The 15,536-nt window shown below is 39.6% G+C and overlaps 1 protein-coding gene across 1 annotated transcript in view; it reads right to left on the bottom strand.

Annotated features, from left to right (window-relative positions):
* Positions 1-5,826: 5,826 nt before the first annotated feature.
* The window catches only part of MTAP (methylthioadenosine phosphorylase), a 38,722-nt gene continuing 29,012 nt past the window's right edge, over positions 5,827-15,536 (bottom strand). The window contains exons 6-8 of the mRNA XM_030830319.2: positions 13,352-13,591; positions 9,490-9,612; positions 5,827-7,326 (exon numbers count right to left, since the gene is read on the bottom strand). Coding sequence (XP_030686179.1) covers positions 7,288-7,326; positions 9,490-9,612; positions 13,352-13,591 — 402 coding nt within the window. The 3' untranslated portion in view covers positions 5,827-7,287. The remainder of the gene's footprint in view (positions 7,327-9,489; positions 9,613-13,351; positions 13,592-15,536) is intronic.

The raw sequence follows: 15,536 nt of genomic DNA, 5'->3' as shown, positions 1-15,536 counted from the left end.
CCATAAGAAGAGGTGAGCTCACTTCCTTGTACTCCACCTTCTTGTCTCCTCTCAAAAGGGATTTTTCTTTCCAGTGAGGAATGGTTTTCAGAATCGTTGGGCTGGAGGCAGTGAACTAGCTGCTGGGGCTGAGGGCTGGCTGTCCACACTTACAGTGCCAGGGTCTGTCTCTTCTGCTATGCTGTGGGGTGGCGGTGGCAAAGGAAGGCAGGAGGCAGCAGCTGCTGCTGAACAGCTCCTCAGTTATCTCTTTTTACTTTTTAAATGTGACTCCTAGAAGATTTGCAATTATATATTGGTGCACATTATATTTCTATAGGATAGCTCTGATCTAGACTGCCATGAGATATGGGAAGTGAGAGAAGAGGCTGGAGTAAGCCATAACATGTTAGAACATGCAGCGCTTGTGATAAGAAAGGGGAAACCGTACATTCAAAAGTATTGGCTGAAAGGCTACTAAGTGCCAGACACTGTTCCGGCCATTTGGGATGTGTATCAGTGAATGACAAAATTCCTGCAGAGTTTACATTTTAGAGAAAGCAGGAGGGTCAGCGAAGAAGCAAACACAAATAACATACTAGAGTATGTTGGGAATGTTAAGAGCTATGGGGAAAAAAAAAGTTGAGCCAGGTAATTGTTCTCAGGAGTGCTGGGCGTGTAGAGTGAGGATTCTTGCTTTCCGTTAAAGTAGGATGGTTGGGGTTGACCCACTGAGGCATATTTTGAACAGTGATTTGAAGAAGGTGCTAGTGTGAGCCACGTGGTTATCTGGGGCAAGAGTTTTCCAGGAAGAAGGGACACCAAGCAAGTACTCAAGGAGAAGGCCTGGTGTGTTGTAGGAAAAGCAAGGTTGGTGGTATGGAGCAGAGTGAGTTAGAGGGTGTTAGTAAGAGAGGAAGTCAGAGAGAGAAAGGACAGGTGCTGCTCCCATGGAAAAGGGTAGAAGCTGGAAGACCAGTTAGAAGGTTATTTCAGTATTCAGGTGAGAAATGAGAGCAGCTCAGAGCAGGGTAGAAGCAGTAGATATCGTGAGAAATAGTCAGTTTCTGGATATGTTTTGATGGTAGAGTGAATAAGGTTTTCCTGGTGTGAATGTGGGTTTTGAAGAGGCCAGGATGACTCCATGTTTTTGGTCTGAGGAACTGGATGAATGAAACTGCCAACAACTGTGCTGGGAGAGCAGATTTGGGGGGAAGATGAGAAATGGTCACCAAGGAATGAGTGAAGATACAAAATCCAAAGATTGAGATCAGGGAGAAGAGGAGGAACCAGCAAAGAAGACTGAATAGCAGCTGTTGAGGTAGAAGAAAAGCCGAGTGTGGTGTCTTTGGAAGCTACATGAAGAAAGTTTATTAAAGAGCAGGAAGGGATAAAATGTATCAAATGCTGCTGACAGGAGAAGGGTGAAGTCTGAGAATTGACCAATAGCTTTAATACAAGTGACCTTGAGTATAATTTTTGTGGTATTGGAAGTGAGATGCTGGCAAAATTTGATTTGGAGTGGGCTGAAGAAACAATGAAGATGGGACTTCCCTGATGGCAAAGTGGTTAAGACCTGCCAATGCAGGGCACATGGGTTCGATCCCTGGTCTGGGAAGATCCCACATGCTGCAGATCAACTAAGCCTGTTCACCTAGAGCCCATGCTCTGGAACAAGAGAAGCCCGTGCGCCACAACGAAGACTAGCTCCCGCTCGCCACAGCTAGAGAAAGCCTGTGTGCGGCAACGAAGACATAATGCAGCCAAAAATACATAATAAATAAATTTATTTTTTTAAAAAAGAATGAAGATGAATTGGAGGCAGTGAAAATAGATAGCTCTTCAAGAGGTTACATTTCAATGAAAGTCAAAGCATTAAGACAAAGAGTAGAGAGAACTGTGGTCAAGAAGTATTTTTTTAATAGCAGAAATAACAGCAAATTTGTGCATTGAGATGCAGTGATCCAGTAATGAGGGGCAGTTTGATTATGGAGAAAGGGGCAAGTGCCAGAGTGATGTTACAAGATCTAGTAAGTGGATGAGAGGGAAAAACATCTATGATAGCAGTTTTCAAAGTGTGGTCACCTGGAACTTATTAGAAATGTACATTATTAGGCCCTATCCCAGACCTCTTGAATCAGAAACTCTGAAGCCCTATTTTATACCTACACCACTCACAAAAATTAAATTGAAATGAATTAAAGACCTAAATGTAAGACCTGAAACCACAAACCTCCTAGAAGAAAACACAGGAAAGACATTTGTTGACATGGGTCTTGGCAATGATTTTTTGGATATGACAGTTAAAGCACAAACAACAAAATGAACAATAAACAAGTGGGACCACATCCAAGTTAAAAGCTTCTGGAAGTCAAAAGAGACGATCAACAAAATGAAACGGTAGCTTACAGAATGGCAGAAAATATTTGCAAATCATGTATCTGATAAGGGGTTAACATTCAAAATATATAAAAACCCGTATAACTGAATAGCAAATAATAATAATCTAACTGAAAAATTGGCAACGGACCTGAATAGACATTTCCCCAAGATATTCAGATGACCAAAAGGTACATGAAAAGGTCCTCAACATTAGGGCAGTGCAAAGCCACAATGAGATAACACATCACGCTTGTCAGAATGGCTATCAGAAAAAAAAAAAAAAAGAGATAAGAAACGCTGGCAAGGATGTGGAGAGAAGAGAACCTTTGTGCAAGGTTGGTGGGAATGTAAATTGATATAGCCACTATGAAAAACAGTATGGAGGTTCTCAAAAAAATTAAACAAAATCACCATGTTGAAGAGCTATCTGCACCCCCATGTTCATTGCAGTATTATTCATAACAGCCAAGACATGGAAACAAACTATGTACCCATTGATGGATAAATAAAGAAAATGTGGTATGTATATAAACAGTGGAATACGGTACAGCCATAAAGAGAAGGAAATCCTGCATTTGTAACAATACTGATGGACCTTGAGGGCATTATGGTAAGTGAAATAAGTCAGATAGAGAAAGACAAATACTATTCATCTCATTTATATGTGGAATCTAAAATAAAACAGAACACTAAACTCATACAAACAGACATCGGATTTGTGGTTGCCAGAGGCAGGAGGTGGAGGGTAGGGGAATTAGGTGGAGTTGGTTAAATGTACAAACTTCCAGTTGTAAGTTAGTACCGGGGATGTAATGTACAATATGATGACTATAGTTAATAACGCTTTATGGTATATTTGAAAGATGCTAAGGGAGCAGATCCTAAAAGTTCCCATCACAAGGAAAAACATTTTTTTTTCTGTAACTGTATGAGGTGATGGATGTTAACTAATCAGTTTGCAATATATACATATGTCATTATGCTATCTTAAACTTACAATATTGAATGTCAATTATATCTCAGTAACACTGGAAAAGAAAAAGAACTAAAGATGTTCAGGCAAAACGTCTCTTGGAAGGACAGGCTGTCATCCAATATTAGAATTGTGTTGTGTGGAAGAGATTAGATGGCTCCCTAGTAGTTCCAGAGAGGGACAAATGAAAGTTACAGGTAGATTAACTTCAATTCAAAATTTAAGAAAAAGAATTCTTTCTAACCATCCCCTGTCCACCAGTGGAATGGGTTATGTTGGGAGCAGCAATCAACAAGCTCAGCAGAGGCTGGAAGATGCAAAACACAGAAAGGGGGACTGAGACACCAGTACTGAAATGTGTGCACAATTTCAAGATGGCTACAAACCTCAGATTACTATGTCCCAGACTGATGACTTCTAAAAAAGAAACTCTAGGGTGGGATCATGCAGTCTGGCTTAAGAAGCCCTCCAGATGCTGCTAATATGTGTATTGTCAGAAAAGACAACACAGGGGAGAGCTTGGGGGAGGGTAATGGGGGTATGCCTGGAAGTTGTCTGCTGATGCTTCAGTTTTGTCAGTGAAGAGAGAACTGAAGTCACTCGCTGAAAGTGAAGACGGAGGAGGAGGTGTATGAAGAGCTGATGGAGGTTTTATGTAGGAAAAATAGGATCAGATTTTCACTTACGCAGATATTCACTGATCTTGTGCTAAGTACAAGGAACAAAGGATCCCATAATAAGTAAAAAAGATGTTTCCTGCTTTTATGGAGGCTTATCAGTAGTGAGAGAGGTTAGTCCAGAACTGAACAGCCCTTTAAAAATATTTGAAATGCTCACATAAGATTTTCTCTTAAATAGTTAGACATATTCAGTCCCTTTAACCATTATGTACGTGGCATGGTCTTCCCAGTTCCCATACGCTTCTTTCGGTGCTTTTCAGGTGGTCAGAGTTCCCCTGAAAGTGTTGTGCCCAGAAGTAGACACGCTGTCCCGGACATGACCTCGCAGAATTCAATGTCAGGTTAAAGAGGTTATTTTATATAAACTGCTATAGAGCAAGGCCTCCCCTATTCTCCATGCCTCAAAATGAATAAACCAAGAGTAGATAAGATGCCTATGGTAAAAAGTCCAAAGAGTACAGAAAGGTACGAGGTAGACAGTAGGTCCCTTGGCTTGTACCTCAGAGGTTATCACTCAGCTTCTTTCCAGAAAACTCTGTGGACATAAGCATAAATATGCTATCCACACACCCACACAAACTGCATTATTTTACTTTACGTATTTCTCTGGTTTCCACTTTTATCACCGACATTGTTTTATACTGGCACATAAAGATGTTATTTATTTGAATTAATGTACCTTATTTAGACCCCCCCCCGCCCCGCCCCACACCACTGAGAATTTTAGCCGTTCTTAAGCTTTGGCCTATTATGAACAACTCCAGGATGCACTGAGGCTAATTTGCGAAGTATTTTCAGGTCTCAAATGTAAGCCTGCTGTTCCAGCCTTCTCCACTCTTTTTGGTTAACACTGAATATGAACTGTTCTGGTTATCTAATTGTCAAAATCATGAACAACAATGCAGAACAAAAATAAGCAGGTCACAATGCCAATACACATTTCTAAATAGATGCAGATGTACTAATTAGTAACTCAGCACTCTTCCAAGGGGCTAAGTCACTAAGCTAGAACTTTTCCATTATGCCCATAATCCACTGGGGAAACTTCGAAATGCTCAAAACTGATCACAGTGTTCACTTATTTTTGTAGCTAAGAAAAGGAGTGAAGAATCATAGAAGTGGAAGTGTTCTGGGAAGAAATGGTCAGCAAAGTCCTCAAGAATGAGGTAGGAGGAAAATTATATTATTGGCTTTGTTTAAGGAGTGAATGATGGGTAACAAAACAAGAGTACCATGTACTCCATTTGAGAAGTCTAAAAATGAGGCTGCAAGAAAAGGCTACTGGATCGAGAAAAGAACTTCTTTAACTTGGGAAGCACTGTACTTTGGGAAGGCAACAAGAAAAATGCCCACATTTTGGCGTTGACATCCTCAGACACCTACCAAAAATGAAGGAAAGTAAGGCATAGCATATATTACAGGGTAGTGAAAACAATCATGGGGTAGAGAGCCAGAGAACCTTAGGTTCAGACCCATCAGGTCCTCTGTGGCTCCCTCATATGCAGAGTTGAAACCACTGCATCTGAGAATCCAAGAGCCATACTCACATGTAACCCAGACAGCTTAGTATTAATGCTGAAGGGTGGGTAACTAGTTTATTGTTTACAATTAGCAGCTTATTATCTTGAAGACAGTTTCTTAGACACAAACACATTCATTCTACAATCTCTTTAAACAGACGAGATACGTCACTAAAGGACCCAGTAACAGACCACAGTGAGAAGGAGTAATTTTGAGGGAAGTATGATCTCCCTGTGATAAGAAAACAAACCACATTCCTAAAAAATTGACAATAAAAAACAATAAGAAGCTTCCATTTTCTTTATTAAAAAACAAAAATCACCAACTCATGGAAAATAATTCATCAAATCATAAAAAGGAGTAGAAACAAAAAATCAAATGTCAATTTAAAGAATATCTGACACACTATAATGTGTGTATACAGTCTCTTAAATAATTTAAGATTAGCTCCATATTAAACACCCAGCTTTTCTCACATTGTTGCAAACCCAAGTATTGTTCTGACTATACAGTCATTAATTATCTTTGTTAACAAAAATAAAGATTGAACTCAAACAGAACTCCTCTTAGTATTGCCATTTTAACTTTTGCTGCATTACCAGAAACAGTGTGTTTTCAAGAACTGGGTTTTTCTAAGCCCATTTTTATTTTATTTTTTTTAGTTTTTATTTTATTTATTTATTTATTTTTTTTGCGGTACGTGGGCCTCTCACTGTTGTGGCCTCTCCCACTGCAGAGCACAGGCTCCGGACGCGCAGGCTCAGCGGCCATGGCTCACGGGCCCAGCCGCTCTGCGGCATGTGGGATCTTCCCGGACCGGGGCACAAACCTGTGTCCCCTGCATCGGCAGGCAGACTCTCAACCACTGCGCCACCAGGGAAGCCCCCATTTTTATTTTTAAAACTTCACTATTTGATTATATTCATTGTAGAAAAATGTGAAGATATGGAAAAATATAAAGAAAATTAAAAATTTATCCAATATCCCTCCCCCCAAATATAATAACAAAAGAGTATATATCTTTCTATTCTTTGTAAATATTTAAAACAAAATTAGTACTGTAAAATGCTTCTATATCCCCATTTCATATTATACAGCAACAATTTCCTTAGTACGTTAAATATTATGTGAAACCATGGTGTTCAGTTGGCTGCTTCACAATCTAATTAGAGCTTAACCATGATTACCTCCAGTTGTTGGATATTCAGATTGTTTTGAATATCTGCTATTAAAACTATGTTCTACATCCTTCTTTATACATAATTATTTGTATGTATCTCTGATAATTTCTTAAAGATAAATTCCTAGGAGTAAAGTAACCAGCACAAAGGGTATTTTTTAAGCTTTGTGATACATTTTACCAAAATGCCCTCCAAAAAGATTATACCAATTCACAGTCACATCAATAAATAGTCTAAGAGCTATTTCTTCACATTCCTTGGCAACATAGGAATGTTACTGCTTACCTTTACTGTTACAAATTTGGGGGAATGGTGAAAGGTGTCTTCTTTTTTTCTAATGTGTAAATATTTCCCCACGTTTTCTGGTTATTTGCTTTCCTTCTGTTATTTGAAGCAGTCCAAGTCTTTTAGAAGGCATCTCTGATGTGAGCAATGTCTTGTCTTATCACTTGTTCTTCCTTAGGGGGCAAGGGCACAGAAGCTGCATATCTCTTCTGTGTTTTCTCAAGCAGGAATTCCCCAAATGATTGGAGTTAGAGGGTTACCTTGTCTTCTGGGCAGCCATGCTATTTTAATGTCTTGGTAACATAACAGAAAACTGGGCCATTTTCTGAAAGAAAGCAGGCACAAATTATGGGACTTTGAGTGTAACTCCTAACTTTTAGTTCTTCATTCTTCTTTCATGTAAGGTGAGGTTCAGAATGTTTATCTCAGAGGACTGTTCTGATTCTCACTTATCTCCATCCGCCTTCACATCCACTAGGACATATTTTATACACCAACCTCTAGCCTGGATTGTTGTTTATGCAACCTCCATCATTTGCCTTATTCCACTGAAAAATGTCATTGAAATTTCTACGTTAGTATCACCAAATAGAATCGGAGCTTCTTCATTACAGCGTCTTACATATCTTGACATACAGTGGGTGCTCACTAAGTGTAGTGAATTAATGATACACACTTCAGTGTTGAGAGAGCTGAAAATACTGCCCTGGAATAAGGGATTATTAGTATGGTGTTCCTTAATGCTATAGAATGGAGGCCATGATTCTTAATTTTGTCTAGAGCAGCAATTCTTCATTTTCTCTTTTCTACACATATTGACCCTCTTAAAAAATGCATACATACAGAAACACACAATTTTACACACACTTTCAGAAGCGTCACAGAAAGAACACCAATTTCTACTATCCATACATCTTTACTTAAAAATGCAGCTGAAATAATAAATTTATTGCTTGACAAATTATCTTTAAGTTCAAGGGACTATGGTCAAAATGGGGTCAGAAACCTAAAAAAAAAAACGAAAAAAAACAAACCCAAAACACACCATCCCATCTTGCAGGTTATACCCTCAGCAGCAGCAAAAGTAGAGTCACATTTCCTGCCAATCAACAGTGTGTTTATTTAGACAAGCCAAAGTCATGCTGCTCTATCACATTACACTCATTATATTTAGCTAAATGTAACTGTTTCTAGTTTAAAGTGACATTCTCCAATTCTTAGGATTTGTTTTCTGTTCCCCTTTTCTTTATCCTTATAATAAGGGCTGCCTGTATTTCAATTATGATGAAATACTTCATGGGGGGAAGGGCTTAACATTTACTCATTAAAGAACATTTATCTCTTGGGTATATAGGCTGAAACCAATGGATGTGTTTCCTGCTCCTTATGGATTTAAAGTCTAGTAGGGAAGACAGATTACAAATGTCAATATTCCTGACTTTGCCAGTCCTCAAGGCTGAGAGGCATATTATTACAGTGGTGTGCTGGAGCCTGCTTGTACCAGCTTGTAAAAACCTGATTATGTACATCACTTCCCAGCTTACCAGTGGCTTCATGTTAGTAGCTTGAAGTCGGCCATGCAAGAGCATTTATACCACAGCAATCAGCAAACACTACAAATCTTGGCACCTCCATGCCCAGCAATTGGCAATCATTTACTACCACATAGTGTCCTTGTCACACTAAAACAGTGGCTCTCATTCCAGGGCTCCTCGGTAGTAATTCAGGTAGAGAGGGCTTTTATCAACTTTTCGAATCCTCTCTCAACTACTTTTCTTAAGACCTAAGAGTACAGATGTGTTCTAGGAGACCTTAGGATATACTGGCTACTAGGTGAATGTAACATCTGATCAATTTCAGGCAACTTCTTATCCAAGGTGGTTAATCAAGAGAGTCTCAAGATGTCCAGATAAAAACCACACATCTCTGAGCTCAGGAGTCAGTTCAAATTATATTCTGGGAATTAATACTAGAATTGAAGAGCTACCAATGTGCAACCCATCACTTGTTTATCATTAATTACTGTCTTAGTTTGACACAGCATTAACTGTAAGTAGACATTCCCTGGCACCATTTCAGTATTGCTGTTGTCAGTGTTTTGGCTTTAAAGGCTGCCAACACTTTGCATGGATCTGCCAAAGAGAAAACAGCCTTGTCTGCAGTGTAATCCATGTACAGAGCAAATACTACCGATCTTCTGAAGTAAAACTTAGGGATATACTGCAAAGCAGGACAATGTTAAGAACCTGGTAGACTAGATAATAAAACTCTCCCCACCTTAACTTCCAGTGCTCTTGCATTACCAGCCAAAATGTGTATCTATTCCATTTATGGTTAGTAGTAGTAAATGGCATGAAAACTTGTAGAAAACATCTAGTCTAGTATAAAATACATAAGAAGATGGACTAAGGGTGAAATGCAAATTAAGAGAAAAAGGCAGCTGAGGGCCTATGGAAGTGTCTGCTTACAGATGGCTGAGGATACTTACCCTAATGTTATGGAGGGTTTCTGACCATTCCGTGGATCCTATCTGAGGTATGGTAGTGAGAAGTAAACTTTTGGCTTTATTGGCATTTTCTTTCAGGGTCTTTAAGACCCGGTCCACAGAAACCTAGAGAAACAACAACACGGGATGTTAACAGCAATTTAAAATTCCACTGCTTTTCACAGAACATCTTCTTGAGTTCCTACCTGATCTGTTAAAGTCAGTTTACCCCAGTTTCAATCCCCTGAGCGCAAGCTCTGCATGTATCAGGGAGAGCTCTTGGAGAAACCCAATGACATCTCTGAAAAGCACTACTGGTTTTCAGTATGGCATCCAAGAAAGTTTCTCAGATATATAATGTGTTAGCATGGCCTAAAAAGATTGTGGCTCTTCTCATGTCCATAGAATGGATTCCAGTTTTAAAAACTGTTGCTATACTGGATAAATCAGAAGATAAGCACATTTCTCTTTAGAGAAGTCTTCCAGCTAATAAAGAAAAATGATGGAATCAAAGCATCAACCATTTTACAGTCCCAGTGAATTAATGGATGGGCTGTTAACATCACAGAACCAAAAAACCCAAACCAAACAAAGAAACAGTCCACTTTAATGAGCTTCCTTGTGGATTATGATGACCGAATATGATCAAATCTCTAGATCCTACTGCAAATTTACAGAAAATAACAGAGCACTGAGAAATTGGATAAACCACCCTCAGGAGATGATTTCACCAGTTCGGATGGTGGGAAACTCTACAGGACAAATGACCTGCTTTTCACAGAACATCTTCTTGAGTTCCTACCTGATCTTTTAAAAATACCTGGAAGAAAAAAATCACTTATGCTATTTGAGATAACTAGAAAATTGAACTTTGCCTGGATGTATTAAGCAATTATTGTTGGAATGCGATAACAGTAATGTGGTTATGTTAAATGTTTCCTAAAATGTTTATGGATAAAATTATGGATCAGAGTATAGATGAAATATGATTGGCCTTAAGTTGTTATGTTTCTGATTGAAGCTGGATGTTGGATTCGTGGACGTTCATTACCATTGTTTCTGAGTAAAGTTGTTTAATAAGAAAGCTGAAAAAAGTTACGTGTAAAACAGATGATCAGAAAGAGTACTTGTCATGTTTCACTATGCTTAGAAGAAACCCAAGATTCAGGGGCAGGGCACAGTGATTACACATTTCTGTTTCCTGAAGTATCAAGTCCAGACCCCTCCCACAACATTGAGATGTGTTTAGAACAAAATGATGAGCACTGTAGCAGAGGGGAGTCCCATCACTGTGCGAGGGGATCACAGCACAAGGTGGTGACCAGCTAGCTGGGTGCCTGGCCAGCTATGAATCTTCAAATGCAGGGTCATGAAGCATCCAAGAGATTTACCTTGTATTTTACTCTTTTCCTCACACTTTGTGACTAATATAGATTCTGATCTCCTTTTTCTCTTTGTTTCTGCTGTTGTTCTTCACCCAAAATGTCCTTTCTACTAACTTCCTCACAATAAATTCTAACCTTCTGTTCAACATCCAGCTTAAATCTCAGAGAAGTTTTCTTCAGAAACTATCCCCCTCCCCCATTCCATCACACCTACCATCTGATGACCACCCTCTCAGGAGCCAGCACTATACTAGATGTGCTACATTTATCATATGGCTTAATTCTCCTAATAATCTCATCTCCTAATAAATCTCCTAATAATCTGCAAGGTCAGAAATGTAACTACACAACCCCCACCCATGCGAACAGGTTAAATAACTCAACCAGTATTACAAGTAAAAAGAACAACAGGAATTTGAAGAAGGGTTTAGGCAACTCTAAAACCTTTTTGCCGTGCCAGGCTACACATCTGGTTTAAAGCACAATGACACACATAGCTGACTGAGATGATGCCATCTTTGTCTGTGTTTTCCTGGTGGCATTTAATATTATTTGCTTTCGTGCCTTACCACTTACAAAGAGCTTAGGTTTGTTGTTTTTTTTTTTTTTTGCTTTTAACTGAAGTAGCTCCAACTGACTGTTTTCCAAACCTCATGTGGGCTACTAAACGAAAGTACCATTCGCTCTGCATGGGGGACAAATGTTACTAGACCGAGCAGAAAGCCACAGGCAGGAAGCAATCTGCTCTTGCGGAGTGGCAGAGGCTGGAGTCTCCTATTAATTGGAAGCAGCTTCTCAACATCATGAGGCTGAGCTGTCCCTTAGGTGACCAAAGCTGCCAAGTCAGAGACTTTGTTGAGTCAGGATTTGCAAATCTCTTACATAACAAACATCCTAGCTGTCAGCAACGGTTTATTACACTGCGGAGTCAGGATAAGACATTCATGCAAAGAATCTGTGTTCATCTATGACCCAAAATCCATACCCACGGATGGACAGGCAGCTAGAATATCTTACTCCATTTTACATGAAATTGGATGGTGAAATAAGCAGCCTGAGATGGTGGTAAGGTCCCTTTGGAGAAGATGTCACCTTCCCTAAGTGTGTTCAGAACCGCCACCCCAGCACTTCTTCCTTCAAAATTTCTTGGCTGTAGTTTTATCACTTTCTCTTTTTAAAATGAGATAAATGACAAGACAAATGATCTGGTTTTTTCAAGTAAAATGCAAGGAATGAAAAGGGAGGAGAATATTACAGTAAAAGATTTAAGAGGCATATCGTTCAAATGCAATGTGTGGATTATAAGGGATCCTGATTTGAACAGTTAAAAATTATAAAACGAGGGAAAATGTGACAAATCTGGACATTTGATTATATTAAGGAATTAATATCAATATTTTTTCATACAACAATGGTGTGGTTTTAAAAAATTATTTTAAAAGAGAGACCTTTTAGAAAAATTTACTTCAAAATAATTAGGGTAGGGGAGAGAAAAGTGGGTAGGGGCATATAAATAAAACAAGATTTGACATGGCTGATAACTGTGGAAAGCTCAGTGATGGTAACTGGGAGTTCATTATACTAGACTCTACTTTTGTAGATGTTCAAAGTTTTCCACAAAGAAAATATTTGTTTTGGAAGCCTGACCTCAGTGGCCCAGTGTCCTCAAATACCAGCTGGATCTTGCTGTCTTTCCTGCCAAAAACCCTCATTGACCTCCCATCTGAAATCCTTACACAGCCTATGTGGCCCTGCCTCCCTCTTCTCCCTCCTCTCCTCTCCACTCAACTCAGGCACGGCCATCTTTCCCATCACACTTAAACCAGGAAGCCTTCCTGGATTTCAGGTATTTGGTTGGGCCAATTTGATATGTACTTCTGTACCTTATCACACTATTTCTTTATAACCCTGAGCCTTCTCACATTGGTTTGCTTGGCCTCTACCCAGCCCCACAAAACCCAGAATGTTGGCTCCTTATGGACTTGTCTGTCTGCTGTCGTATTATTATACCAAGCACAGTACCCAGCCAAGGTAGGTGAGACAAACAGGAATACAGACAGACATGAATACAGAGTCCTTTTACCAGGAAGAGGTACGTAATAGTAGGGTTCTCACCCTACATAATAAACAGTAGCATAGCATACAGAACTTATAACCAAGTCTTTATCCTTAAAGTAAGGGCCAAGTCTCAATATAATTCCCAACACACCTACATGTTTACAATGTACTGTTCCCCTGTTGATCCTTGGATAAAAGTGTCTTTTTATTCTCTATGAAGATTTCTGTTCTTCCAGTGGGAACTACAGAAAAAAATCTGTTAATACCTAATGACAGTGTATAAAAAGCTCACTTTAAAACCTGGTAGAATGGCACTTTCTGCAACTAATGTAATATAAACAAAGAGTTAAGACACTCTCTTACTGGCTCACACAGCACGTGGAAACCCAGGCCATACAAGTTCCAAAGAGAATTTCACTTACTACTTCCTCATGCTCCTTCCAGCAATCATAATCTGTTGCCATGGCGATACTTGCGTAGCAAATTCCAGCCTCCTTAGCAAGAATCACCTCTGGAACTGTGGTCATGTTGATAACATCCGCACCCCAGGTTTGGAACATGACACTTTCTGCCCGGGAGCTAAAACGAGGTCCCTCAATTGTGATCATTGTCCCTTTTGAGTGGCACCGGAGTCCTAGCTTCTTAGCGGTCTCTATGAGGACCTAGAATGCAAAGAACCAAACTCAAAACATACGAACATACAAACAGAAGGTCAGCTTAATTTATTTTTCCTCTGATTGTTTAAAAGATTGTTACTATAAATACCTAGTACCTGTAGGCCCTCAAAGAGAACCTAGGAAATCACAGAAGGGTGTTTCCTAGACCCTTATCCTTACATAGTGCTCTGTCCTGCCCCAGCCCCTAGCTCACAGCTACAAGAGCAAACAGTGAGGTTTTTCTACACACCAGGCATTTGTTTACATGCTTTAATCTCACTTCTTAACAACTTTAAGAGACTATCATGGATTGTGAATGGGGGCTTGAGCCTGAGCTCTTAACCTCCAAGTCTACACTAAGGTGCCTTCCTCATTCACATCTCAGAGATGTGCAGAGTGAACTGTTTTCAAGCTCCTGAGAAACTCATTCTCACTGGTCTTTTATACAAAACCTGAGGGCTTTTGTGAAAGCTTTTTGGGGGTAGAAAGTGATTTCATAATCTCTTTTGCCTATTGCCTCTCTAAAGACATACAGTAAAAAACAGAATGGGGCTGTGCTGATTTCTTCTATCCAGAGATAAACTTATCTTGGCATCCCTTTAGAGACAAGGCCACATATGAGTTTAGAAACATTATTTAAAAGTTTGATCACTTTTTTTAGTGTCTAATAATGTATGTCTAATCTAATTTCATTATTTTCTTAGCCTGTGCTTCAACATTCCTTTTTAATTAAAAAAAAATTAGTCTTTTAAACTTAACTCTTAAAGCACTGCCAAGAATTCACTTATCCTTATGTACATCCTAGTTTTTTCATCTGTAAAATGGGAATAATATTATATAACTCAGAGATACTGAGAAGTTTTTTTTTTTTTTTTTAAGAATTTATTTATTTATTGGCTGTTTTGGGTCTTCATTGCTGCATGTGGGCTTTCTCTAGTTGCAGCCGGGGGGCTTATCTTTGTTACGGTGCGTGGGCTTCTCATTGCAGTGGCTTCTCTTGTTGCGGAGGATGGGCTCTAGGCGCGGGGGCTTCAGTAGTTGTGGCTCGCAGGCTCAGTAGTTGTGGCACACGGGCTTAGTTGCTCCGCAGCATATGGGATCTTCCCAGACCAGGGCTCGAACCTGTGTCCCCTGCACTGGCAGGCGGATTCTTAACCACTGTGCCACCAGGGAAGCCCCGATACTGTGAATATTAAATGAGCTAAGGAATATATATAGCAAGGAATCTAAATGCTTAACTGGTCTTCTAATTATTAACACTGGCAGCTTCTACACATTTCCCAAATAATTTGTCAAGTTTCCTATAATACCATATATAAGATGGAGTGACTCAAAGTCAATAGAAGGCTCCAATCTAGGCCAAAGTCTTGCCTGCACATGTCTGAACCACATAAGCAAATTAACCTATTTCCTTAAAAATAACACATTATGCTATGGCAAGACGAGAAAGAATTTTAACAAGAGCTTCGGCAACTCCAAATTTAGAACCATGACAAGCCCTAGATGACTAGCTGATGCTACATCATGTTTATTTTTCCTATACATGCTGAAAATAAGATTCTGCTAAATAAAAACTTTTCCTTAAGGAGTACAGGTATAAATACAAGGGCTTATTAAATCACTCTTTCCCCTGATGTCCCCCCCCCACTTTCAAAATTAAGATATAACCAGCCCAGTCCTGTCTTCATTAAATGTCTTTAAAAATCCCAAATAACTGAGCTGTATGTCTCGGCCAAACTTCAGAGTGCTTCTAGAGATGTGTGAAGGAAGATCACAACTATCGCAGGCCAGTGGCAATGTGCCTTGTACGTCTTCACCATCACCCTGAGTGGTGGGTGCCACGATGGGGAGGAGGAAGTAGAGGCTTATCGGCCTGGGTGGGCCAGGCAGTGACAGACCCTGGGCCCTTGCCACCTGGGCAAGTACTCTGCACTCCCACACAAACAGATAA

Source organism: Globicephala melas, chromosome 6 (genome assembly GCF_963455315.2).
Source record: "Globicephala melas chromosome 6, mGloMel1.2, whole genome shotgun sequence".
In the NCBI taxonomy this organism is placed as follows: Eukaryota; Metazoa; Chordata; class Mammalia; order Artiodactyla; family Delphinidae; genus Globicephala; species Globicephala melas.
This window is presented reverse-complemented; position numbering and strand designations above follow the sequence as displayed.